This window comes from Tetrao urogallus, assembly GCF_951394365.1.
Source record: "Tetrao urogallus genome assembly, chromosome: 20".
NCBI lineage: Eukaryota > Metazoa > Chordata > Aves > Galliformes > Phasianidae > Tetrao > Tetrao urogallus.
In genome coordinates, this window is record NC_136833.1 from 7,023,572 (window position 1) to 7,049,861 (window position 26,290).

General features: G+C 45.2%; 2 protein-coding genes across 2 annotated transcripts in view; both read left to right on the plus strand.

The window, feature by feature from the left end:
* Positions 1 to 49: 49 nt before the first annotated feature.
* NLE1 (notchless homolog 1) lies at positions 50 to 13,276 on the plus strand (the record flags this gene model as incomplete). Its single annotated transcript, XM_079545315.1, has 13 exons — positions 50 to 190; positions 273 to 490; positions 578 to 657; positions 924 to 1,000; positions 2,306 to 2,403; positions 4,010 to 4,202; positions 4,336 to 4,471; positions 4,645 to 4,691; positions 4,854 to 5,056; positions 5,997 to 6,156; positions 6,245 to 6,315; positions 12,499 to 12,571; positions 13,130 to 13,276. 13 exons carry the CDS (start codon positions 50 to 52, stop codon positions 13,274 to 13,276), a joined length of 1,644 nt encoding a protein of 547 aa, XP_079401441.1.
* A 93-nt stretch (positions 13,277 to 13,369) lies between these two features.
* The window catches only part of ULK2 (unc-51 like autophagy activating kinase 2), a gene marked incomplete at both ends in the record, with an annotated part of 34,168 nt that continues 21,247 nt past the window's right edge, over positions 13,370 to 26,290 (plus strand). Inside the window, 6 exons of the mRNA XM_079544994.1 lie at positions 13,370 to 13,459; positions 14,629 to 14,721; positions 15,857 to 15,898; positions 23,780 to 23,812; positions 24,175 to 24,211; positions 25,773 to 25,946. Of these exons, the coding sequence (XP_079401120.1) occupies positions 13,370 to 13,459; positions 14,629 to 14,721; positions 15,857 to 15,898; positions 23,780 to 23,812; positions 24,175 to 24,211; positions 25,773 to 25,946 (469 nt within the window). The remainder of the gene's footprint in view (positions 13,460 to 14,628; positions 14,722 to 15,856; positions 15,899 to 23,779; positions 23,813 to 24,174; positions 24,212 to 25,772; positions 25,947 to 26,290) is intronic.

Sequence of the window (26,290 nt, forward strand, 5' to 3'; positions counted from 1 at the left end):
GGGGCCGCTCCTACCCCGTACCGGCCCTGAATCCGCTGTCCCGCAGAGCATGGAGCCTACAGAGGACGTGGAGCGGCTCCTGATCCAGTTCCGCGATGAGGCCGGCGAGCCGCTGGGCTCCCCATTCGACGTGCCCGTCAGCATCACCCCGGATAAGCTGCAGCTGGTGTGCAACGCCCTCCTGCAGCAGGTGAGGCTGCCGGGTCCGGGGCGAACTTTGCTCCTGGTGCCCGGAGCCGCCCCCTGCCACTCTCCTGCAATTTCACCTCCAGGATGAGCCGGTGCCTTTGGCTTTCTTCTTCCACGATGCCGAGATCGTCGTTTCGCTGGAGAAGACCTTGGCAGGGCAAGCAGTGGAGACAGAGAAGGTTCTCGACATCATCTACCAGCCGCAGGCCGTGTTCAGGGTGCGGGCGGTGACACGCTGCACCAGCTCCCTGGAGGGACACACCGAGGCCGTCATCTCCGTCGCCTTCAGCCCCACGGGAAAGTACGAGGCTCCGGCTGTGGGTGGGACACGTCTCCATGGAGCAGCCATCGGGGCCCCGTGCTGATCCTGCTGTCCCTCCTGTCCCAGGTACCTGGCGAGCGGCTCTGGGGATACAACAGTCCGCTTCTGGGACCTCAGCACAGAGACGCCGCAGTTCACAGCCAAAGGTGGGTGCAGGGTGTCCTGGGAGGGCAGCTTCCCCCCATCCCACTCGAACACAGGCCTCATGTGCTGTGTGGGCTGGGACTGCCTTCTGGGGAATGGAGCAGCTCTTTTGCACTGAGTTGAGGAAAAAGAGGAAGAAGGTCTGGCCAGGAGCAACGTAAAGGGTTTGCCCCGCTCTCGTCCCACTGCTGTGGCTGCTGCATCCCGGGATGTTGGGGACAGGTGGGTGCAGCTGTCTGCTCACACTTGCTTGTGCTCTTTCTCCCAGGTCACAGGCACTGGGTGCTCAGCATCGCCTGGTCACCTGATGGCAAGAAGCTGGCCTCAGGCTGCAAAAACAGCCAGGTAGGTCCGTTAGTACCCTGGCAGAGGGTCTGGATTGGTCAGCTCAGGAGACCCTCCACAGCTATACAACCTATTAAGTGGGCTCCAGGGTATTAGCAATGAAGACTTGTTTTCTCTAGCAGCTGGGACAAGCAGGTGTCTAGTTGTTCAGGGCAGGATTCCCAGTGTCCTGGAGAAGCTTTGCATGTTGGCACGTCACAGTGGTAGCATGTGGTGTCTTTGAACTGGCCTGTGACTCAGCTGTGCCAGGCAGCACTCTGTTGCCTTTGCAGAAGTCTCGCTGCAAGAGCCCTGCTGTCTTGTGGCAGACACTTTTCCCTCTGTATAGGAAAGCATCCAGGATCTAGACCTTGGCAGACAGTTCCATCACGAGGGAGATGTCTGGAGCAAGAAGGGGTATCGCTTGGTCAAGCCAGTATGGTTTTGTGTGTGACCCAGACAGGCAGCAGCAGCTTGTTTCACAGTACTCCTGTTCAGACACAGCCAAATTCCCTCTTACAGGAATGCTGGGGGAGCCCTGCCCCAGTTATTGGGCAAAACTTGTGTGCTAGACATGCTTCCAGAAATGTCTTGGGAAGCAGGAGCAAGAGGGCACAATTAAAAGCAAGTCAGTAACTTGCTAATCTGCAGCAGGACGTTGGCTTGCTCTGACTTCTGAACAGCCTGGGAGCGAGGACAGCGGCCGCAGAGCTGCTGAGTGCTGCTGACCTGGGCTCCGTGTCTGAGCAGCTGCCCTGTGAGGCCGCTGTGATATGAGCCCAAAGAAACAAGCAGGTTCTGGCTTTAATCTAACCCAGGGAGCTGCTTGTTCTGTTTTCATTGTTTCTCCAAGTTTCTTGCAGCATATGACTAATGCCTTGGCTCTTTTGATGAGCATTTACAGAGAGAGCGAAAAAGCACCAGAAAACCAGCATGTGTCCCACCCACAGAATCCGATAATAAGTAGCATTTAGCCCGCTCTGGCTTTCATCATGCTCTGCAAACATTCACCGACTCTCTGGCACAGGCTGTAAGGCTCAGGCTGGCTTTCTGGAGAGCTGGATTGCTTTTGGGCTGGGGCAGATATTTTTGCAGCGGCAGCATCTGAAGTGAAGAGGAAGGCAACCAGGTCTCGTGCTTTGAGATGTCAGCTGATTGCAGCTGGGATCAGCAATGGCATCCAGCTCTCCTGCTCGCCGCCCTTTCTGCTCTGTAAACCCCCACAAGACTGAGGATACCTATCGTTTCTAAATGGAGCCCAGACCATCCCTGGGATTCACGTGACGCGTGGCCTGACACAACCCTCTTGCTTCCTCTCTTGGGCAGATATTTCTCTGGGACCCAGCCACAGGCAGTCAGATTGGCCGCGTTCTCACTGGCCATTCCAAATGGATCACGTGTCTGTGCTGGGAGCCGCTCCACATGTAAGTGAGGGGCCAGCCCGGCCTTCCTTCCTTCCCCTTTACTTTTAAGGCAAAGATGAGCTTGATCTTTAGGGCATTCCTCTTTGTCCTGTTTGGTGTGCAGAGAGAGTGTGTTCAGAAGAAGTGGCTCACAAGGTGGGGCAGGAAAAATGCATCCAGCTCTGGAGTCCCAGCTGCTGCTTGCTGTTGAGTTGTGCTTTGGATTTCCTCACCCTCCTATAAAAGTGAGACCTGTTGATGGAAACTGCTTGATGTTTTCATGGTGCTACAGAAACTGCCCACTGGAAGCAGGAAAGCCTGTGGACGTGGAGCCTGAGCTAAGCTTTTGCAAAGCGTTCTCTTTCTGACGTCCTGCATCCTGATTCATCTGTTTGTCATGGGTGCTGATTAACTGTGCAAGCTCCTTATCCCAATCAGCTAAAGCTTTGTCTGGGAGGGATGAGTGGAGGGGGATAGTTGTAGCCAATAATCCAAGAAATTATAGCAATGAAGGGGGAAAAAAAAAGGGTGGGGAGGAAGGGGAGAAGGGTCCTGGTAGAGCAGAGTCCTGTAAATTGAATTTGCCAGTAGGAAATTCCAGCAAACAATTGGATTTGCAAAAACTGATTATGAAGGAGGATCAGGAAATGGAAATGAAGGAGATGCCCCTGCCGGGGCTTGACTTCCCTGTCTCCAGCTGGCTGTACTCTGTGCTCAGTTCCTGCACAAAAGGATGGGTTGTGTCCTTCCTCAGCCCCTCATGCCATTGATGCAGTGGTGCTATCACTTGTTACTGCATCTCCTGACTGCTTGGCATAGTGCTGTGCTGTTCAGTTTTGCTTCTGCTTTGGGGACAGTTTGTTGTCAGCAGCCAGCTAAGGAAAAACAAAGCTGGTGCTCTGGCAGCTCCCACTCCTGAGGCTGTGATGCAGCAGGAGGCAGTGAGTGTCTTTTTCCTACTGGGGCCAAAGTGCCGGTGATTATAGGAGTCACTGCCCCAAGGAGGTGTGGGAACTGTTGCTGGTTTTGGAGCGAGTCGTTAAAAAGGTGTTGATAAAAATGCTGTGCAAAGGACTGGGGACCATTTGTTCCCCTGTTCTCACTGGGTGCTGGCCAGCAGCTCCCAGCAGTGTCCAGCTTGCTCTTCCTGAACTGTGAGGATGGTCTTTTCAGCTCTGCATCACTTGGATTGCAGGCCAGCACATCTCCTGCCAGACACAAAGTATGGGGTAGACAGGGGATGTTATACATGGCTTTGTTTCTGGTGGTCTGTGCTGCTGAAGGAAGTCTCCTTGCGCAGGAAGGGTACCAGTTTGTGGTTCCCTCATAAGTCAATGGGCTAAAGCTGCCTCCTGTAATAACAGAGCAATTACTCAAGACACAGGAGCTGGGTTTATACTGGATCAGTGCTTCCTGAGTGCAGCCCAACAGTTGGTTTGGAAGAATGCATCTGCCTGCTGTTCCTCTACCTGTGGAATCTGGCTGTCTGTAGCCCACTTCCTGGCCTCCCTCTGGTTTTAACCCAAAAGAGAAAGTTGTCTTTTATTGACTTCTGGGGCTGATGCTGGGGATCTTGTGGAGGAGATACGTGCACTGTGCGAATGCGTTTTGTCTTCTTTTTGCTCAGAAACCCAGAGTGCCGCTACCTGGCCAGTGCTTCCAAGGATGGCAGCATCCGCATCTGGGACACGCAGATGGGCAGATGTGACAAAATCCTCACGGGCCACACGCAGTCGGTGACTTGTGTGAAGTGGGGCGGCGATGGCTTGCTCTATTCCTCCTCCCAGGACAGAACTATCAAAGTGTGGAGAAGCCAGGATGTAAGTGGGGCAGGTAGCCCGACAACCTGCCAACAAAGGGGGCTGGATGCAACTTTGCCTGCTCTTCCTGTTTATAGTTGTCTGTCTGTCTGTCTTGCCTTTCCCTCTCTAAGTGGGGTGGTTTTGTTTCTAGGGCATCCTGTGCCGCACCTTGCAAGGCCACGCTCATTGGGTGAACACCATGGCCCTTAGCACTGATTATGTTCTTCGCACTGGTGCCTTTGAACCTGCTGAAGCCACCATTAACCCACAGGATATGAGTGGCTCCTGTAAGTGCAGCCTTACTTGGAATGTGTTGGAATGTGGAGGAGATGACGGGGAAACCTGATGTCTCTTCTTAGTGCTGCCATGAGCTGAACTTGCTTTTCCTGAAAGCTGAAGTTGCTTTTCCTCCAACAGTTTCCAGTCTCTCTTCTTACCCTCCTCCCTTTTCCTTTTCCAGTGGCAGAACTGAAGGACAAGGCACAGCAGAGGTATGATAAAGTCAGGGTAAGTCCCATTACAAAGTTTATCCTTGCTGTGGTTTATAACACTGGTGCTGGTGGAAGCAGTAAACATGCACAGTTGGCTGTTGACCCCAACACTGGGTGTGTTTCTAAACATTCCACAGCTGGCTTGTACAAAATTTGAGTTCTTTCATCCCTTTCTCAGGGCCAGGGACCAGAAAGGCTCGTCTCAGGTTCAGATGATTTCACACTGTTTCTTTGGAGGCCAGCAGAAGATAAGAAGCCACTGGAGAGAATGACAGGTCACCAGGCATTGATTAACCAAGTCCTCTTCTCACCAGACACCCGGATAATAGCCAGTGCTTCCTTTGACAAATCAATAAAGCTCTGGGAGGGCAGGACAGGAAAGTGAGTTTTTTTTTTGTTCTGTTACAAAGGTGGTGTTTGGGTCTGTGTGTGATGCACAGGTTATGCAGAGATCAGCAGCACCCCATTGTCACTGTCAGCAGCTCCCTGGTGTATTCAGCATGTCAAAGATATTCTGCCTCTTTGCTCTACTGCTATCACTCTCTGCCTTTGATAGATCCCTTGTCTGCCTCCTCATGTTTTGCACGGTCTTGCTTGCTGGATGTATGTGGCGCTGCTTTTACCCAGCCACAGCACTGCACCCAAGTGGCACAGGGTACTGCAGGGATGGTTCTCTGGGGCAGGCATGGCTGTATTGGGGTGGGATGTTCCACTTGACTGCTCTCCTGAAGACATGTGCACATTGCACACTGTAGAGTGACCCAGTTTAAACAGTGCCTGTGCCAGGGAACAGCTTGTTCTGGATGATGGAAATTTGTGTAGCTATGAGTGATGCTGTTGGTGTTTGGATGCCCCTGCAATCCAGCTTTTAAGCTCCTGATGGAGTATTGGTTAGCTTTATGGGGCGGCAGTCCTTCCATCGTTCTGTCTTTGTACCTGTGATCTCTGGTTTTGTGTCAGTGATTTAGTGGTCTTTCTAAGCCTAGACATGTTCCTGTTGAGCTTGAGAGAGGAAGGACACACCTGTACAGTGAGGCTGCAGCATTGCCTGCTGGTGGTGAAGGAACTGAAGTGAAGAGCCTGTCCCCTAGAAGGGTCTGAACCAATCTGGGAGGGATTTAAGACATACTGAGTGGATTCTGTATTGGCTGCTGTGTGTGTGCAGGAATGGAGCGTGCTAGATATCCTATGGCAGGGCTGGACTGCAGGTACAAAACGATGAATCTATGATGAAAAAGCACAAAGGCAGCACAAGAGTGGGTTTGAGACAAACGTGGGTGCCTGCTCCTCTGACTGCCTGGTCGTGCCACCTCTGCCTCAGGTACCTGACATCACTGAGAGGACACGTCTCAGCCGTGTATCAGATCGCCTGGTCAGCCGACAGCCGCTTGCTGGTGAGTGGGAGCAGCGACAGCACGCTGAAGGTCTGGAATGCTGAGACAAAGAAACTGGCCATTGATCTTCCCGGCCATGCAGATGAGGTGAGTGTTCAGTCAAGCTGTGGTATTGGAAGTGGGGATGGCTGTTCTTTCCAGGAAGCAGGACTAACTGGGTGTCTCTTTACGCTAGGTTTTTGCAACAGATTGGAGCCCAGACGGACAGAGGGTAGCGAGTGGAGGGAAGGATAAGTGTTTACGGATGTAAGTAACCTTTGGTCCCTCTATAGAGGAACTCACAGCCACTCCATGTGTTCTTCAAAGCTGCAGAGACTTGACAACTCTTTCTGTCTGCAGATGGCGCAGATAGCAGCGACATGAAGCCACCAGTCCTGTCCTAAGCTGGCCTGCCCATCCACTCAATCTGCCTGGGAGATCTGCAAGGCGATGGACGCTGGGGGCTGACCTGGGCATGTCTGATTGTTCCTGTCAGCTGCTATCCCTCATGGATTCTTTCCTTATATTTATTTAAGGAAATTTTAATTTCTGTTCTTAGTAAGAGCTGTGCTTTGCAGGATCCTTTTCCTCTGAGCATTACAAGAAGGAAATCTCATCTGCCTCCATCTCAGCCTCCTTTTTATTGAAATTTCAGCCTTGTAGTGGCCTCACCCTTTGAAAAGGAAAAGCATAGGGGTGGGGACTTGTCACGCTCTTCCTTCCCATGTGAAGAATCCTGCATGCAAGAAGGCTTTTAGTGGGAACAGAAAGAGTTGTCCTTGTGTGACCTTTGGAGAGGGAGAAGAGGAGAAAAATACACCACATCATTACAGTGCAGAATTGTGCTCGGCTGCATGCCTGGGACAAAGATCTGCTGAGAACATGGTCTCAGGGCTTCTCGTTATTCCAGTAAGGTTTTGCCTTTTCACACGGCCCATTTACTCGTGAGCTGTGCCAAGCATTATCTGACAGTGATTCTCCACATCCACTGCAGCTAACTCATTTGCCCATCCGTTCAGGCCTGAGTGCAACAGGCATCAGCTTCAAACTGCTACAAGAGCTGCATAGAGTTTTCAGGTCTCAATGGCTCCTGAAAATGCAAAAATGAATCGCTTGTGCTTTTGAATAGGGCGCTCATTTCCCTTCCACTTCTGATTTGAGGAAGTAAAGAAGGGGAGGGGAGTGGGAAAGGTGGAGCAGCATGTTGAGTTTTGTATGGCCCTTGTCCTGGATACGAGCTTGATGGCAGGGCTGGGGCTGTCTCAGTAAATGACAAAACTTATGTTGCACGGAGTTGGCTCTCTGGAATTTCTCAAGTGTATTTATTTGCCCAATGGGTGAAAGGAATTCACACTATCGGTAATATATTTGTAAGCTTGTTTGTGAGCCTTTTTATAAGTCAATTCAGTGAAAATTGGGATATGATTAATAGAGAGTAGAGAATATATTAGAGAATATACTGTCAGATTTCATTGCAGCAAGTTAGCGTGAAGACCAAAACATTCTGCATAGCTCTCATACTGTGGTTGATACCCAGCGATTATGCGGCTCAGGAGTTTGTTTCCCAGTTGTAGAAAATGCATTTTAGAACTTTATTCCTGCTGACAGGATTGCTTTGGATAATTAAGAGAGGATTTTGCAGTCATGACTGTTTACATCTCTGCAAGTGTTCAGGTCAGCAAAAGGCTGGAACAAAATGCTACATCTTTAGTATGAGTGAAAACATGAGTTGTGGTTCCTTTTGTTGTATCATTTGGCTCTATCTTATGGAAGAACTCAATATTCTGTACCTGTTCTTTCACTCATGCTTCCTCTAGCAGATTCTCACTGGAAATGAAGGCCATGTTGTGTCCATCTGTGTAAACAAAACCCTTCAGAACTTGCTAAGGTAAAGGTTAAGGCAGAGGGTGATGTAAAACTGTAGCTGACAACTCTGCCCCATCCGGACCTAATGTGCCCTTTGGAAGGAGGGGAGCATGCTTGTGGCTGGCAGAGCTCCTATCACTGCCAAGAAGTCTGTTATGCAGTTTCATAGGGGAAACAACTCTTCTTTTTGAGGTCAGCTCTGTCTTTGTCCCCTGTGTTGACTTGCTGAAAGTGGTACCTTCTGCTACTCATTCTGTGGAAAGAGCATTGTTCTCTGCCTCCTCTTGCAAGGAGCTGTACAAGGTTGCTATGCCCCACAGATCCACAATGTGTTTTGTGTTAGAAGTGGTGATTTATCCAACTTGGGGAAGATGTTTCTGCCTGCAGGGAGAGGCTTGGTTGTGTTTGACTGCTCCCTTGTCCTCCCTTCCAAACCAAAGCCATTGCTTTGCCCCCTGGCCATGCTCCTGACCTAGGTTAGTTCCTGCCATCCTTTCAGAGTCCAGTTCTATGATATTTGGCACAAAACAGAGCCTGACTAAAATTCACCTCCTCAGTGGTACCGCAAAAAGCTTTTCCAAAGCAAAATGAGAACTCTTGAAAAAAGAGAGGGCCTGCAAGTTTACACCAAAATATGCTATATCTAAACTGTTTTTTGACCTAATAGTGGGTAGATTTTGAATAATACCATGTGATGAATTCACATGTAGACCAAACGGTATTTTCCTATCTAAGCAGCTGCTCCTATTTCTATCATTTATACAGTACCAGCCTTCATGCATTCTAAGTGCTGGCCCATTTCCAGCTGCATTCCCAAGCAATCCCATAACACTCCTCCCAGTTTTGTTTGAAAGCAAGATTTCCTGGCCTTTGCTCTGCAGTTTACTGACTTCTCTTACGTGCTGGGAAACAGCTGCTGCCTTTCCCTTCAGGGCAGCTCCTTTCTGGCAGGTCACAAAGTAGCACTTGGTCACTCTTGCTCCTTTGATGACTAGAGCTTTAATTAGCTAATTTTTAGAATTGCAGTTGCAGGTTTGTGTTGGCAGTGTTGTTAATGGGGAAGACGTTACTTTTTGTTGAAGGACAAATCTAGAATGTAGGCTTGAGCTCTTTGCTTTGTATCTGCTCAGAGATCCACCTCGTTACACTTAGAAAAAACATACTGTAATACCTGAAGCTTTCAAACACCGTATGATAGTGGCACATACTGAATTTCCTGTACTTCGCTGCAGTTTTGCCCAGGTTTCTTGTTAATTGTACCACCCACATGTGCTTACCAGAAGGACATTATTTTTCACTGATACTGTAAGAATAGTTTCAAGCACATCTAGCTGACACAGTGCTTCTTCCCACAGAGCCCTCTGACACTTTCTCCTTTAAAAGCTGTGATAGCTCAGCTTATGCCACCGTTAATATTGTTTGAAATCCCCAACAGGAGGACAGTGGTGATAAGGAGTGGGAAGCATGCCAGTCCTCTGAGAAAGATTTACCTGTTTTGATTGACGTCCTACGTGTGTTGGAGGGAAGGAAGGAGAGAAGAAAACAGCGAGGCACCTGGAGTGAAGTAGGCTGCCTGGGTTAGAGCTGTGTGGAGCAGGATGGGCAATGGGATCCTATCTCTTGGATGTAGATTTAGATAAGTGGGGCCTTGAACATCCTTCTGAAAGTTGTTTTCAGGGCAGTGTGTTCTGCTTACCCAGGCAGGAACGCTGGTGTGCAAGTTGTGCTCCTCAGTTCCTGGTTCCTCCCGACTACATGTTCATGTTCTCCTCGACTCAGCTGATATCTTGATTATTGTTCCAGATCAGTAATTTAATTTCCATGTGGCATCATGTGCATAATGATTGCCTGGGGAGAGATGCAAAATAAATAAATAATCTTTTGAACAGGAAGAAAATCAGCATCATCTTTATCATATGTTAGGAAAGGCAGTCCTCTGCTTCTTGTTGGGACAGCCTGGGCACCATTCAGGTAGTGTTTCTCTCTCAGAAATGGCTGTTTTTGATGTGTGTCAGAAAAGGGCTTACAGTAAAGATCATAAGTGCTTTTAAAGGTAAAAGGAGGTATGGAAACTCAGAACAGTGATTTCTGGATAGTGCTTTCATCTGGCAGGAGTTCCTCACGTTTCCCTTGTGTATTCAGGCAAGCAACTTGGAAGGTGCTATCTCCCTCCCAGATCTTTGCCACTTGTGAAGTCCCAGCCCACATCTGAGGGGCTAATTTGGTCAAATCAATGTATTGCAGCCAGGGAAGAGCTGCAAATGCATGTCCAGCAATGTTATTTAATATTTTCTTTTCCTTGACCCTGTAAGCTGGTTGTCCTTGCTGAGCTGCAGCAAGCTGGTGGGCTGTATAATTGTGCTCCTGCTATCACACAGTACGATATTAAAGAAATAAACTCAGCATGCAGCTCTTTGTGCTTTTGAAGAATCGCTGTGGTCTGTCTGACCACAGTGCTGGTGCCCATTGCCTGGCCATGCTTTTTGAGCGCAGCGGATAATTTATTGTCCTGCTGCATGGCTTGTCAGAGCAGAACAGTGCATCCCTCTGAGTGCTGCAGGGCTGCTGCCGCCTGTTAGTGCTAAATGGTGAATATCTGTGTGTATTCCATGGGGGAGGGAGGAGCAGTGCGATCCCTGCGGGTTATTGTGCACTGCTCTCCCAGCATCTCCAGTAATTAAGCTCCCTTTAGGAGAGGTGAGCAACTACAGTTGGCTCCACGTCCTCTTTCAGCAGCAAAAGCAAGTGAAGGTGCTGTTTGTAAATAGGTTTGCTGTAGTCTGATAGCACCAGAGATGTTGACACCTAGAAACTCTCCCAGAGACTAATCGAAGATCCAGTTCAAATGAGTGACCTGTATGCAAATCTCACAGCCCTTCAGATCCTGTTCAAATCTCAATGCTACGCCAATGTAGTTAGTTATTCCAGTCAAACCTCCTTGCTGCTCCTCGCTGTTTTGTCCTTGCTGTGCTAAAACAAACCTGCTCCAGGGCTCCAGCCTGATTATGAGGACAAAAGGATGGCAGACATGCTGCTATCAAAGGGAGATGTGCCTCATTTTTGAAATGTAATGCAGAGTGGGTGGCTTAGAAATTCCTACAGTGGCTTTCTCAGGTCAAAAGGGGTCTTTCTAAAATTTTTGTAATATTTCATAAAAAACGCAGGTGAAGACGTGTGCTGATACTGGGAGAACTGATACTGAATGTGAGAATCAGTGAATGGCAGAGAACAGCCAGTTCTGAAGGAAATCATTTTCTGAGTCAGGATATTTAACACATTGAGACTTGTGGGGGTTTTTTTTACTGGTTTTAAAGGGGAATTGTGAATACATGCTAGAAAGCGTTTGTGTTACTACCAACAACTTAATTTATGATTAACTTGGAATATTTTTACATCTCATTTATTCCTTCCACAGTGATGTTCTGAGCAGCTGAAATTACTTGGTCAGCTTCACTTTTTGTTTATTTGTTTGTTAGGTTAGTGCCACAAAGGAATCTTGCTGAGAACTTCAGAAAATTAAAGTGGGATTTGGTCTTGAGGGTTTGTTAAAGCCCTTTACTTCTCTATGGCAAAAATAGAGTCTTATGATCCCTCTGATGCCTCTATATAACATTTAGAGCTCAAAATGTCCTTCATAAAGCTGTCAATATTCCCTTAAGTATCTTTTGCTCAATATTTTTTTTATTCAGGTCCGTTGCGTCTAAAGAAGTCTTTAACTGTGGAGATTTTGACACCACTCCCATAGTTCTTGGTTTTGAGTTACAGTAAGCAAAGTCAGATACAAAGAATAATGAGAGAAATGGATGCCCCATCCCTGGAGGCATTCAAGGCCAGGCTGGATGTGGCTCTGGGCAGCCTGGTCTGGTGGTCGGCAATCCTGCACATAGCAGGGGGTTGAAACCAGATGATCACTGCGGTCCTTTTCAAAATAGGCCATTCTATGATTCTATGAAATAACTGCATAACTCTGCTCGGTCACTATTTCCATCTAGCAGCACTGAGCATGGACTTTATGTCATGGGAATGCTGAGCTCTGACCCTGCAGGATCACAAAGTGCACTGTGCGGTGCCTGTAACCGAGTGCAGCCAAATGTACCACAGCAAAACCCAAGGCACTGCATGTGGCCAGGAGGGTTAATCATTGCATAGAGACCAGAGTGCCAGCAGGATCGGGGCAGGTGGGGATATCTGGGAGGCCTGAAACGGCTCATACTTGTGAAAGCTGGATGCTGAGGTGGCACAGAGGACAACAGAGGGAAAGGAAGTGAAAGCAGAGAGGAATGGAAGCAAAGGAGCATAGTTACATGGAGATGGAGGTGAAGGTCAAAGGTTCCGTGTGACTGGTGTGTGCTGGTGGTGGTTTTTAATATTTGAACGTGTTTCTCTAAGCGGCCCAAGGCTAAAAGTGCTGTGAGGAAAACCTGCGGCTGTAAAAGGAGCAAGCAACCTGAGGAGTATCTCTGCCTGACAGCATTTACGTTTATTAGCATTTTTCCTGCACGTTCCCTCTCCGTTTAAGCTCCCTGGGTTAGGCCTGGCCCGAGGCAGCAGGGCCGTGCTCCTAACTGCTGTCCTCCCTCACAGAACCCCGCTCCTCTCCCGCCGGCCCCTCAGCTTCATCCTGCCGCAGGTGGGGCTGAAGCGGCCGAAGGAAAACGTAAGCGGTATTAAAAGCCGTTTCCGTGCTCGGGGAGGGGGTTGGAACTCGAGTTTGGCCTCCACCCGGGCTACCGCAGGAGCCGGTGTAAGGATAGAGGTGCGCGATCCCCCGGAGCCGTGAGGCGATGGCGGCGGAAAGCTTCCCGCCGGGTTACGCGGGGTGAGGCACTCTTTGCCGTCGGCGGAAGGAGCCAAGCGCCCGAGCCTGCGCGATGCGGTCTAGAAAAGGCGCGCGGCGGCGCGGAGGTGCGGGCAGTCGGAGTCGGGGCCTCTAGGCGCCGCGAGAAGGAGACGGCGGCCTGAGAGACTCCGATCGGCAGCTTCCCTTCCGCGGGGGCGAGGCGGCGACAGCCCCGGAGCCGCGAGCCGCGCCTGCCCCCGCCCCGCTGCATGCTGCCGGGCTCGCTCCCTGAGGGGACCCGCAGCCCTGATCGGGGCGATGGGGGCGGGCGGCGGCAGGGCGCGGGGCGGCTGAGCGGGCCCTGAGACGGCAGGCGTGCCTCACCTCGCGGCCCCGAGAGCCTCCCTCCCTTCATCTCCGCCCTCCCCATGCCAGACGGAGCCCCTCGCCTCGGAGACGCCCCGCAGCGGCCCCTTCGGCACGGGGGTGCGCGGCCGCCCCCGCGCGATGAGAGGAGCTGCCCCGCTGTCCGGGGGCCGCCAGGAGCCGGGCGGGCTCCCACCGCTTCGCCCGCTGCCCTGAGGAGGCGGCCGTAGTGCCTCTGCCGGAGGAAAAAGCCGATCCCTTTTGTTTCCCCTTCCCATCCCGGGGCTTCATGCCCACCCCCGAGGGAGGATGGAGGTGGTGGGGGATTTTGAGTACAGCAAGAAGGACCTGATAGGACACGGAGCCTTCGCTGTGGTCTTCAAAGGTCGCCACCGTAAGGTAAACGGCGATGGGGCGGTTACACAACCCTGTGGGAGCAGTCACGGGCCTCGGTGTGCTGCTGGGGGATGCGGTGGGGCCGGGCCTGCGGAGAGCTGCTCTGTGAGCACGGTTATGTGTATTCATAAGGAGATAGGGCAGCCTGGCTGTGTGCTCAGCTGTTGGGCCGCTCCTCGGACGAGCAGAGAGGTGCAGCTGCGGGGAGGCTGAGCCCTTTGTTTGTCAGGAGGTCGTGTTTATATAAGGAAGGGATCTGATGGGAAAGTGTCTCCTTTGGGTTGGGCTGAGGATCCCTGGAATTCAGATGGGTCCGGTTTCCTGCTGGATATTCATAGATAGGTGGTGGTTTCTTGGTGCTGTGTGAGTTTACGCTGGGCTTGGCGCCTCAAACGCTGTGCTTCCACAAAGCAAACCTCCACTTGGAGCCTTTGGGAGCATTGGGAGAGTGCTTGCAGCTCCTATGGACACAGCATGAACAGAAAACATGAGAAACTTCGAAGCTTAACAGAGATGGTTATACCTTACACATAAATAAGCATTACAAATAAGTTCAGGTTGGATATTAGGAAACATTTCTACTTAGAAAGAGTGGTCAGGCACTGGAATGTGCTGCCCAGAGAGGTGGAGAACTCGCTGTCCCTGCGGGTGGTCATGAGATGTGTAGATGTGGTACATGGCAGCATGGTTCAGGGCACAATTTTGGTGCCCTGACAGTTGGAGTGGATCTTAGAGGTCTTTTCTAACCTTAATGATTCTGTTAATAGGCAGTAAGCAGGCAGTATTTCTGCTCAAAAACCAAGTGCTTGTGTAGTTTTCAGCTGTGGAGATCAAGAAGGATGAAGCTGGGAAGTCCTTAAAGAATAGAAGAAACTTCGTCATTGGGAGGGGACTGAAGGACAAACGGGATGTGATTATTTATATTGTAATCTTTTTTTTTTTTATAAGTGCTTTTGAACTCATGAAAATGCAGTCTGGCAGCAGCTGGATCTTAATAGCTGCCTGAACTACTGTGGAATGAAATAGTTCTTGGTGATGTCATGTGATGGAGTGATCAGTGGTGGGTAGGGTAGGGATGATCTTGCTGTTTCTTGAGTGCTTTGCTAGCTTCTTGTTAGTGGATAAAGTAAAAAATGAAAGCTGATAATACTTTTCTGTTTGTTTACTTGCAGAAAACTGATTGGGAAGTAGCCATAAAGAGCATTAACAAAAAGAACTTGTCAAAATCACAAATCCTACTTGGAAAAGAAATTAAAATCTTAAAGGTATGTTAATTGCAGTGATTTTTAAAGCCGCTTTGCTTGAAAAGGAAAAGAGACTTCTGATGCAGTTCATTTTGGGTCAGGAGTGGTATCACTGTAATTGCTGCTTTACCTTTTGCATCTTTTATTTGCTTCAGACAAAATCCAGAATTAAAAGGGCCAAGAAAAAAAGTTCTTTAGTTTTGGAAATGGCCTCACGTTGAGGGCATGTTTTTATTACAAGGGGAAGATTGCTGTACAATCAGCATCTGTGCTCCACTTATTGCACATACAGAAAGGTTTGTCCTTCAGGATGGGTAGTGTCACATCTTTCCCTGTAACAAACGTTATAGCTGAGGTCTTCTATCATTCTTTATCTTTTATTTACAATTAGAGATGCCTTGAGAACTGAAAGCGGTGTACTGAATGTGATTCCTGGGGCAGCCTTCCCATTCTGAGTTAACTGACTTAAAAGTTCAGTGTGGCACTAATGAAGAAAATAAAACAGAACATCACTTAGTTCTAAAATTCTGTTTCATGGAAACATCTCCTTAGGTGTTCTTCTGTCATTTTTCATTCTCTGAACTTCACTACATCTCATTTTACATAGCTTTGCAGCAATAATCAGTGCTGATTTCAACGTTTGTGCTGTTTCTAAGCTTCTTGAGGTTCATTCTGTTCTATATGCTAGTATGTATGTTCTAGTTCATATGTTATATGCTAGAAATAGTAGTTGGGTGTATTCATATGCTGCAAGTGCTTAGCAAGGAGACATACTTTTGTTTTAAGCAGTTTCAAATAATCACATGCAAGTTGTATTCAGTGTTATTGGGCTTGAATTTCATTTTATTGTAAAATAAGAGGTTGGCTTGAAAATAACATAGTTGGTTACTCCCATAGGGAAGAAATGTGTTAGACTATAAATTCAGCAGTCATTGAAGGATTTAGTGCTGTATTACTTTCTATAACAACACAGAGAAAATGAATTTGGTAAAGAAAATGGTATTTGACCTGTGAATATATAGTGTGACTTCCTATTGCTGTGAGTACAGTCTAAAGATTTCGATCATCAGATGTAAAAGTCTTTGAGCATTACCTGGCATCTTACGTTTAAAACAAGAGCAGGCTATTTCCATAATACAAATACTTTTTTCTACAGGAACTTCAGCACGAGAACATTGTAGCTCTCTATGATGTCCAGGTAAAATACGTCTTGATGTTTTTTTCTTCATTAATTTTATTTATGCAAATACAAAGCATGTATATAGTAAGATATTTTTAAGTGGTCATGTATTTTCTTGTGACTGTTGTCACTTTGATATTTAGAAAAGGAAATCCAGTTCCCTAGCAGTGGCAGGGGGGGCTCTGTCGTATTGGGCACATTACATGCTTGTTTTATATTGACTCTGCTTATCCATTGGGATAGCTGTGAGAAATCTGGTTTGCTTCCAGGCAGCAGGGGCAAGTGGGAGCCTGCTTATCTCTGCAGAGGGCTGTTTGTGTAGTCTGGTCCTGTGTGCAGAGAAAAAGCATCAGCTGCCTGGGCAGGGAGCTGGATCAGTGGCTGTGGCTGTTCTCCTGAATTAGCATTGTTTGCTTGGTTCTATAACTTAACTGGGAAGGAGGTGTTCATGGCTGGCGACTGAACGCACCCGAAGGAAAGTGTGCTAGTAGGAGCTGATCTGAAAAGATGAGGCAAGTGACATTGAGAAGTCAACATAGCTTATGAGACTGTTGTAGAAAACCATCTCTACTGCTGTGGAGATGTCTCAAAGATAAAGAGATGTATTTTATAGCCCTTTGTCATGGTGAGGGGAAGCTTAAGGAAGCAGGAGATCATTACTATGCACGTATACATTGCTGTTACTGAAACTGTGTTCAAATGGATGGCACAAAGTGTAAAAGTCAAGCAGATATTTGAATCTTTTCAAGTAGGTGAAATAAGAATGAGGTGACTGCTGGATGTTGTGTTGAGGGACATGGTTTAGTGGGAGCTATTGGGAATAGGTGAATGGTTGGACTGGATGATCTTTTAGGTCTTTTCCAACCTTGGTGATTCTATGATTCTATGACTTTGCACCATCTTTTTATTCCCAGGTTCTGTCTGACGAGGTGAAGGAGTTACTTTTCTAGCCTGCACAGGGCAGTGTATTCTATTAGCAGGAAGTACATTTCTCATATTGTGAGGCTTGCGAGCGCTGAGTAAAGCTAAATATGAGATGATGTGAGGTGTGCAGCTCTTTGTTCTGTTTGAACCATACGTTTATCTCCTGGGCTTGATTCTCATCTTAAATACAGAAATACATTTATGAATAAAATTATTAAGAACCACCCTCGGGGCACTGCACAGTTAAAGCAATGCAAAATAGACACTTCCATATTCTTCACCATTTTCTGTCCTTACATGTTTGCATCCTAAAAGATTTTCAGCTTATATGTAGATAAGTGTCTTGTGTAGCTGCAGAAAACTGTGTTTGTGGGATATATGCTTGGCATTGTCAGGTTTTACTGTGCACAGTGCTGTAGGACATGAATTAACTTCTGCTGACCTGTGATTCAAAGAAGTGGATTCACGTGGTTGCAGACTGCTTCAGAACTTCCCATTTGGACTCTTTTCTGAGTCTTGACTTCAGAACTCTGCCTTTGGAATGACACAGCTGAGGGGAAAGTGGCTCTTGAAGAGACCCGGCCTTCCTGAGTAATGCTAAATGGAAACAGTGTCTCAGCACCCTAAATTTAGTACATCTGAACATCTTCAAAGAAACTGGAATTGTTGACTGAGAGTGGTGGTGTGTGAGTAAGCAGCTGAATTTTGGATTTATCATTTATGGTTGTTTATATGTGAAGAATGCTTATTAAGCTTTGCAGCTCAATCTGAAGGTAGTTGGTTAGATACATTGTGTTTTGATGATTTAACATTGTTCATCTTCTAGCTCTGCAGAAGCTCTTGCTAATTTTGATTTCCATACACGACACCCACAAGGGAAGAGAAGATAAATCTATGTTTTTGTTTATTTACCTAAAAGTGTTTTAGAAACAACTTTCATGCTTCTACTGCTCTGCCACAGGAAACGATGCCCTCAGAGTGACACTCCCTTGTGAGTGTTTGGCCCTGCATTCTCCTGTTGAGAAGGGGATGTTCCTGCTTGTCACTGACCATTGCACTTCAATAAAAACAACAGTTACAGCAAAATGAAAGGAAGAACTCTCGTATCTTGGATATATTTTGAATAGATTCATGGCAAACATAAAGCAGTATGATGCTACTTCTATAGAAGAAATTACTTTGCAAAACATGGTCAAGAGAGTGTGACGCTTGCACAAATAAGTCTTTCTGCACGAGGCTTGGTTTGTGAAATATTATACATCGTTAACTTATATGATTACATTGACTTATAACACAGCAAGAACGAGCACTGTGCAAGGCATTCACATGGCTGGTGGGTTGTTACACCTACAAATTTTCCTCAGTGTTCCATGTCCTAGCATGTGCTGCCCTTTTTGTTTGTCGTAGTGTTGTGAACGTGGACAAAATACAATAAGGTAAGACTTGAGGTATTCAGGCAACTGTTACAGTCTTTCAGACAACAGCACGTGAACATTTTATGCTGCTGTTGCTTCATCCTAGGTATGAACACCACTCTGATACATCCCTTAGTATGTATGGAGCCATTTCCATTACTGGAAATAACCATTCATCTGGAGCCACCCCCAGATGAATTAGTACACCATTAGTGTTGTATATATATTGGTCAGCATTAAAATCTTTTGTTCTGGTGCCAGCACAGTAATTGTCCTTGATTTCCCTAAGGTGGGTACATGCAGTGCTGATAGGTTTGACCTGCAGTTAAGCATTTTATGTAAGCAGAGCATATTGCAGTTCGTGCCATGGCAGAAATCTGGGGATCTGCACGAGGCAGTCTGGAGATGCGTGGTTCTAAGGCTGAGAGTGTTGGTGCAGATACTTAAGTATGAGCTTTCCACTTATGAGAGGCAGATATGTTGCTGTAGTAGATCTTTGAAAAATAAACACATGCAGCTCACCGCTAAAGGTGGAATTACTTCTTTTGTGAAGCGCAGTGCTCATGCAGTAAATGCATTGCAAGACAGAAGCTCTTGAGACATTTTTTACTTATCTTTTTGGGCAAGAGTTGGTATTCTTTCTTTGAAGAAAAAACCTCCAGAATTGCTGAAGTGGTATAAAAATGGCATTAAAATGAAGTTCTTTTTCCTATGAGAAATTCATTCATCCTGCAGAAGAAGAACAAAGAACATTGGATCATATTAATTGGGGAAATGGAGCCCTGTTTCTCAAAAACAAAAAGAGTCTAAAATAACCTTTAACTCACCGGTATGAAGTGCATTGAGATCCATGGATAAAGTATTATACAGCAGCAGGAAGGTGTCAGTAAGTTATTTGGAATGTGCTATATTTAGCCATGAATTTATGGGCTTTTTTTGCAGTTCATGATCCCGAGTGCATGCTGAGTAGAGCTAATCTCACATGGTGCCAGACAGTGCCTGTTTTAGCAAATAATTTAATTCAGAACTCTTTAGAATGTCAGCCATCAGAGTGAAAGCCTGTGATGTATCTCAGGGATAGTTTTTTAGAAGAATGAATTAATCTTCACTGTATGGAGTCTGAAGTTTGCTATTTGAACAGTAGTGTAGCAAGAGCTAATTTCTGGTTTGTTATTGGAAACAGTGTCTGAACAGAGATTGTTTCTTGTCTCAGTTTGTTGGCGCAGAGCGGACAAAACAGCTGCAGCTGCTTCTGTCTCTGAAGGCAGTGAAAGCAAGTGGGAGCCAAGCCAGCAATGCCTTGGTACCTATAGCTCAGCCTTTCCCCACATACAGGTGCCCACAATTTCTTACCAGGGATGCTGGTGGATGGAACGGTGCCGATCTCCACCTGCTCTTTATCGGTGTTGTTAAGGACTCCTGTTTGCTCAACGGCTCCAGCTGATCTGGTGGTATCATTGCGTGGTTCCTGAGGCAGCTGCTTCAAATGTTGTGGAGCATCTTCTTGATCTTGGTGTGCCACAACTCGTATTGCCTGTCAGCAGAGCTGGTTCTGAACTATCATTACTTATGCCTCAATTTTATTTTTTTTTCTTAGTTTTTTTTTTATTTATCAGTATCCATCCTTAACTGCATATGAAAAAAAAATACAAAATGTTATCCCAACCATTTTTCTGTGTTTATTCTTCCCTGCCAGGTGACAAATGTTTTCAGACTTAAAGGCCAAATATGTCCTTTAGAAAATGTAAAGGTTTTGAAATACTTTTCCATACCTTTCACTTAGCAAGTGGTGCAAAGTGATAGGCTGACAATAAGATCATTGGGTGGCCAGGAACAACAGTAGCACGGGTGCTGAAGGTTAGGGATAGCCATCAGCATTTGCTTTGACCAAACACGATTTACTTTCACCATCTCCCTTACTTGTTAGTGAGGTACAGCATTTCACATACCAGGAAATGAGTGACACTGCCATTGTGGTACATTTCCTGTGGCTGATTGCTCTTTTATGTGAACAATTGGCAGCATGCAAACTGTGTGAATCCTACAGGTGCACGTCATGTAGTCTGAGATTACACATTTAGTCAGAAGCAACAACATGTTCAGTTGTAGGAGCAGAACATGTTAGAAGCTGCTGCTGCAGCGTACTTGCAGAGCAGCATGAGAGTATCTGTAACACAGTGAAATAGTCTTAAGGATCTGGACCAGTCCATTTTCACTAAATCATTAGAACCTTTGCCAATTGTATCTAATGCTCCAAAAAATGAGGAGTGTCTCCCTGACCAATAAATAAATAAAGCAACTACAGCACAAGATAATGTCAGGAAATCAGGTAGCAGCAGTGCACGAGCTGTCAGGTGAACTCTCGCTCCCTTGGGACTGGGATCATAAACTGCAATTAAATGGAATCCACAACCTTGGAGCAAAACCACAGTAACTGTCCTAGCACAGCTCCTCCTGCAGCTCACTAAACGCTCATTGCAGACTTTTATCTTCTTCTAGAGGAGGGCTTTCTAACCAAAAAGCAATTGAGGGTATGTTTCTGCCAGTGTGCTGGAGTTCTAGCAGCAGCTGTCACAAGTAACCATGAATGTTTTGACTTCTCTTTCAATTAATGTCTTTTAAGTGGAACTACTGCACTGAACCTGTGATTTGGGTTGGAACTTCACATCCCCTGAGAGAACTGTGGGAAGTGTGGGATTAAAACACAGCAACTTTTGGCAAATATGTTGCCTCTTCATTTTTTTTCTAGTAGGCTTACCTGTTGTTTCCTATTAAGCTTCTCTATCTTTTACTTGCAAGTTGAAATAAAATCTGGATTCAGAATAAGAGGGAGCAAAAGTAGTTTTTTGTCATGAAAAATTTAAATAAATAAAGCAAGATATGCTGAGGAAAAAAATGTTCCATCATTGTTTCAACACAACATACGTTTGTTTTACTTGATTATTTTTCTAGGTAGAAGTATTGGCCAGAGCAGCTCCAGTTGCAGTAATTTTATGATCTGTATATAAATGTAAATTTTTGAAAGCTTTGCTATCTGTTTCAAGAAACAGTTTAAAATAGCTTGCTAGGTCAGCTCTATTCCTGAATGTTACATCTGAAATGTGGTGGTTTGCAAATCTTTTCCTTTTTGAGCACTTTTCTTTGCTTAGCAAGTCAACAGAAATTGTTCTTCTGGAGAATGATGATAGTGTGAGCTTTATTTTTCAGCAAAGTAATTCAGAGGAGAAAAATGCATCTGCAGAATTGCCCTGTGAGAATGGAGACCACGTTCCCAGTCAGGCTGGCCAGCAGCAGTAATCTGAAATGGGAGCAACTGTGAAGGGATAAACAACTTCAGCCATTTTGAACAAAAGCTTCATTGGTGGGATATTGAAAAGTATGTGTGGGTAAGAGTTAGTGCTGGAGAGGAAGGGGAGGTGAGGGCTGCTGTGACAGCTCATCAGCTCCTTGTTTCTTAAGGGAGCAGCTTTGTCTGAAAGGACTTTGTTTCCAAGAGAGTCCAGAAAACACATTCTCTTAGTTCTGAGATGAATAAACGTCTGTCATGAGCTGAGCATTACATACTGCTTTAAGCTGTTGGTTTTGTGCAGTGTGTTGTGTAGCTGAAGCACTGACGCTGTGGAACATCTATTTCTGATTCATGGCATTGCTATGTTTGGGTGGAAATCCAATAGCTGAGCTTTCTTCTTGTCACTGGAGAGCAGACAATTTCCATGCTTCTTAGCCGTGTTATTCTTTTACACATCACAGTTGCCCTTTAAGTGAAGTGGTCCTCAGCTTGCCAGAATTTTTGGTTTGGTGAATTAGGATCTCAGAGTATCAGCAGTGATCAGTTAGGAGGGAGGTTAATGAGTGGTGATGGCCTTCTGTTTTCTTGGTATCAGCTCTGTGTCAGAGATTTCAGAGCATCTGCAAATGGTGAATTTCTTCTCATGATGTCTGTGTGTCAAGCTTAGAGCAGTAGCAGTATGTTGGAGATGGCAGTGCATGCAGGTGTCCTGGCTTCTTCCTTTTTTCTTCAACTCAAGACCAGCCTTTGCTGGACAAAGTAATGAAAATCATTTGGAATTGGTTTAAATAATGCTAGTAATGCTAGCAGACAATTTGGAAGCTGCGATTCCAGATGTGGATTGCTTTTTGGAATCCTTGGAGTTCCTGAAAGATTGTGGGCTTCTGTCTTGGAAGAAATTGTTGCATAGGATGAATGTATTTTCAGTAATTTACAGGGTGGGTAGGGTTTTTTGTGGTGGGTGTTGGCTTTTGGTTTTTTTTTTCCCACTAAAATATGACCTTCCTGACAAAATGCACTTAGGTTTTGAGGCTTTTATAGGATTTCAAATTATAGTTCATGTTGGCCACGGCTGTTAGAGAAACATTGAAAAATTAGGAATTGATGAAATGTGATCTGCTGCTGCTTTAGTATTCTATATTAGTTGGAGCTCACCCTTCATTCCCACCAGATTTGCCTAACATTCCTAGAAACTTGCTTTCTTTGAAGCTAATTTCAAAATGTAAACAAATCTGCAAAGTGCTTGAATGTTCTGAGCTGGGAAAATCCTCCAGAGGCTTTCTCCAACGCAGATGAGAATGGCTGAACTAAATGCTTCCAGAAATGAGGCAGTCTCCTATAATCTCAAATTAACCTTAAAATGTCTGATTCATCTCAAACTGCTTAAACTCGTTAGCTCCGAAGAGGGGAGAAATGGTTTTACTTTATCTAAGATCTCTGAACGTCTCCAGCTTTGTAGGCACAACGAAATGACATGAGAAACTGGAAACCATCATGTTTATTATTGACAAAAGCTTTTCACACAAAATAATGCTTGTTTAAGAAAAGGATTATTCTAGTTACAGTCAGACCTCGATACAGAGAATCTTACTGCGTTCTGTGGAGTGTGTAATTTGCAATAGAAGTTAGTTCCTTTGTCTTTTAGTAACTCTTCCTCAGTTATGAGAGGGAATTCAGGTTGCAGATGGGTCAAAGGAGGTCAGTGCTTTGGAAAATCTCAATAGGACTGCTATATCAAATCACAGCTTTCCATAAAGCATTTAGGTCTGTGACATGGGCATGCTTCTGCCTGTGACTCATCGAGGGAGATATTTTACAGAGCATGCATGAATCCTGGTAGAAGCATCCTACAGAATAGCAATTGGGAATCACTCTATGCCAGGCACAACTGTGCTGTGATTTCTGCATGACCTTCAGCTGTTCAGATGGCAGAGCTTGTTTTACCCAGAAGGAGGGGACGTAACCCTGGAAGTCCTCCTGTAGAAAAGCGGTTTTTGCAGCTGTTTGTCTTGCTCACACTGCATCACAAACATATTCAGAAATATTACTGCCCCGTTACGGATTGGTTTCAGTGATGTATGACAATAAAGGTATACTCACTTGTTGGGGCTTTTCATATAGAAGACGCCTTGATAGAGAAAGCACAAAGCAGATGAAATCGAAGGGAAATGTGAAAGGTTATTTTACTTTATGATGCTCTTATGCTTGGTTAATGCAGGCATTGAGGGCTCTGTCTTGTCACGTTCTTAAATGGCCTTTCTTCTGTTTTAGGAAATGCCCAGCTCTGTCTTTTTGGTAATGGAGGTATGTGTTTGTATACGTGGTTCTTTCTGGTTAATTTTTAAATATTTTTGGGGGGAAGAAAAAATAATAATCCTTTGCACAGCTTCAAAATAACAGGTAATTCTGAAAACAAGCTTATTAATTTTCTGGGCAGTGCTGAGCTTATCAGCAGTGTTTGTACCATAAATTATTCTTTTATGTTCTATGATACTGTAAGCATTGATGAAGGCTTACGCCTCAAACTGGTAATTACAAATAGTTGAGAAAACAAAATTAAATGGCTGGGAAGGGTCTTCTAACTGCAGAGGAAAGATTACAAAGTAGAAATTAACACAGAGGATTTCAGAGCTTGTGTTTTGAGTAAAAATCTTTCTTTTTAACAGTACTGCAATGGTGGGGATCTGGCAGATTACTTACAAGGTAATTGTTTTCTGTGTTACCTTATTAGGAAGCTCTTGCATTACGTGTTTACATTCTGTATTTGTGTGATCTGCTGATACTTCTCTGAGTTCTTTGCTTGTGATTTCAATATTTTCCTGTTTATGAAATGTCTGTAATTCCACAATGCCTGTTCTCCCTACTGTGATTTATTATTTTTTTTAGAGTACCCTCTTTATTAGATTAACTGAATGCACTAATCAGTTCCATATTAGCTGCTTGTAGGACTGGTTTGGAACCAATGCTGGGAATGTTGCATTCAGAGATTATTTTTTTTTAAGATAGAATGTGGATTTCTAGAAATTTTGGGGCTGTCCTTCCTGCTTTTCCTCTCTCCTCAGAAACATAATTGGAAAGAAAGTACAGCTCCTGTATATTACAACTTTCTGGTTGATCTTCAAGGTACTTGAACGCATTTTGTGATGCCTGCTTGGTCTTAGCTCTTATGGAGGTAGGAAGACAAGTGCTTCAGAATAGCAAAGCTCCAATCATGCGTGTTAAACCAGAATTGCAAACTGCGGTTGCTTTGTCCTTTTTGTCACTCATAATTTAAAATAAACACCATTAAACTTGCAATGAAAGCGAGTAAAATAATGCACAAACAAAAAATGCTTCTTGCTGCTATTTATGAACTGAATGTGACATTCCCATATTTGTAAATGAGAGAGATCCATATAAGCAACATGCTGAGAAAATGTGACGAGTCTGTTTCTGGAATCACATTTTGGAGACTGGTCCCTGCGTTTGGTTCCACCTGCTTTCTTTCTCACCCTTCAAACTAATCCTTATTACAAAGAAAATTTTAAGCAGCTATGTTAATCTCCAGATTTTTTTCTGACAAAAATATTCTTCTGCTTGCCTCATATCTGCAGTATGGTGAAGGAATCTTTTTGTGAACAGCCATTGTTATGGTAACTGTGTATATTAAAAGCTTAATTCACTTCCCATTAAAATCCTTGGAAAGACTCATCCAGCTCCTGCATCCAGTGCTTTCTCATACTGCAGCTTGAGCTAAAACCTTCTGAAGAGACTTACTTTGAAAAGTGCATCCTAGCTTTTCCCCTCAAAACAAATTTTGTCATGGATTAAATTTGTGAGTGGACTGCTTTCTGCATCCCCATAACAATTTGTTGAAGGAAAAACTGGGTTTTCAGCTTCAGGCTGTGATGTGATTTCAGATAAACTTAATGTTGCAAACTGGAAGAGTTCTTTAATGTTCCTGACTCCTTTGGTTCTTTGCCTTCTAGAGAGTTTAGGATTTAATAGTGGTGAAGATATTGTAGAACTATTATGCTACTGGGTTGAATAAACTACTGTAAAAGCAGGTAATCCAGAGTACAGTAACTGATGTGAAACTATGGAGATGGATGTGTTATGTAGAACACAAGTCTTTGTAGAAAAATACTGGAAATTGGATTATTTTGAATAAAATCCACTGTAATGTGATCATCTGAATTGTTTTCACAGCTGATCACTATGAAGTTTGTTTTTTTATTGACCAAATACTTCTTTTGTCATTTGCTCTTGTTTCTGCTCTTTTCAGCTAAAGGAACTCTCAGTGAAGACACCATCCGAGTGTTCCTCCAGCAGATTGCAGCTGCTATGCGTATCCTGCACAGTAAAGGAATCATTCACAGGGATCTTAAACCACAGAACATTTTATTGTCTTATGCCAGCCGTAGGAAGTCAAGTGTCAGTGGCATACGCATCAAAATAGGTAAGTACACTTTACTCTGGTGTGAAGGTAAATCATCACTATTTGGTGGTTTCCTTGCTCAGAGAGCCTCTTTGTGCTTAAAACACAGAGGCTGTATTGGCTGTGTTGTATGTTAAATTGATGTTAATCAGGACATAGCCCAGAACGATCAGCTTAATGCTGTGATGTGGATTTCCAGTGTAAAAAAAAAAAATAATCTTGAGTCATAAAGTCCTTCTGGATCAGCAGAAAAAGGCTGTTGCTGAAAAGCTGATGTTTCTGGTACTAACTGTATTAACTAGGCACATTTGTCAACTTTGAAATGCTGAGTAGGAGTAGCCTTTAGTCCATTTCAAAACTGCTTG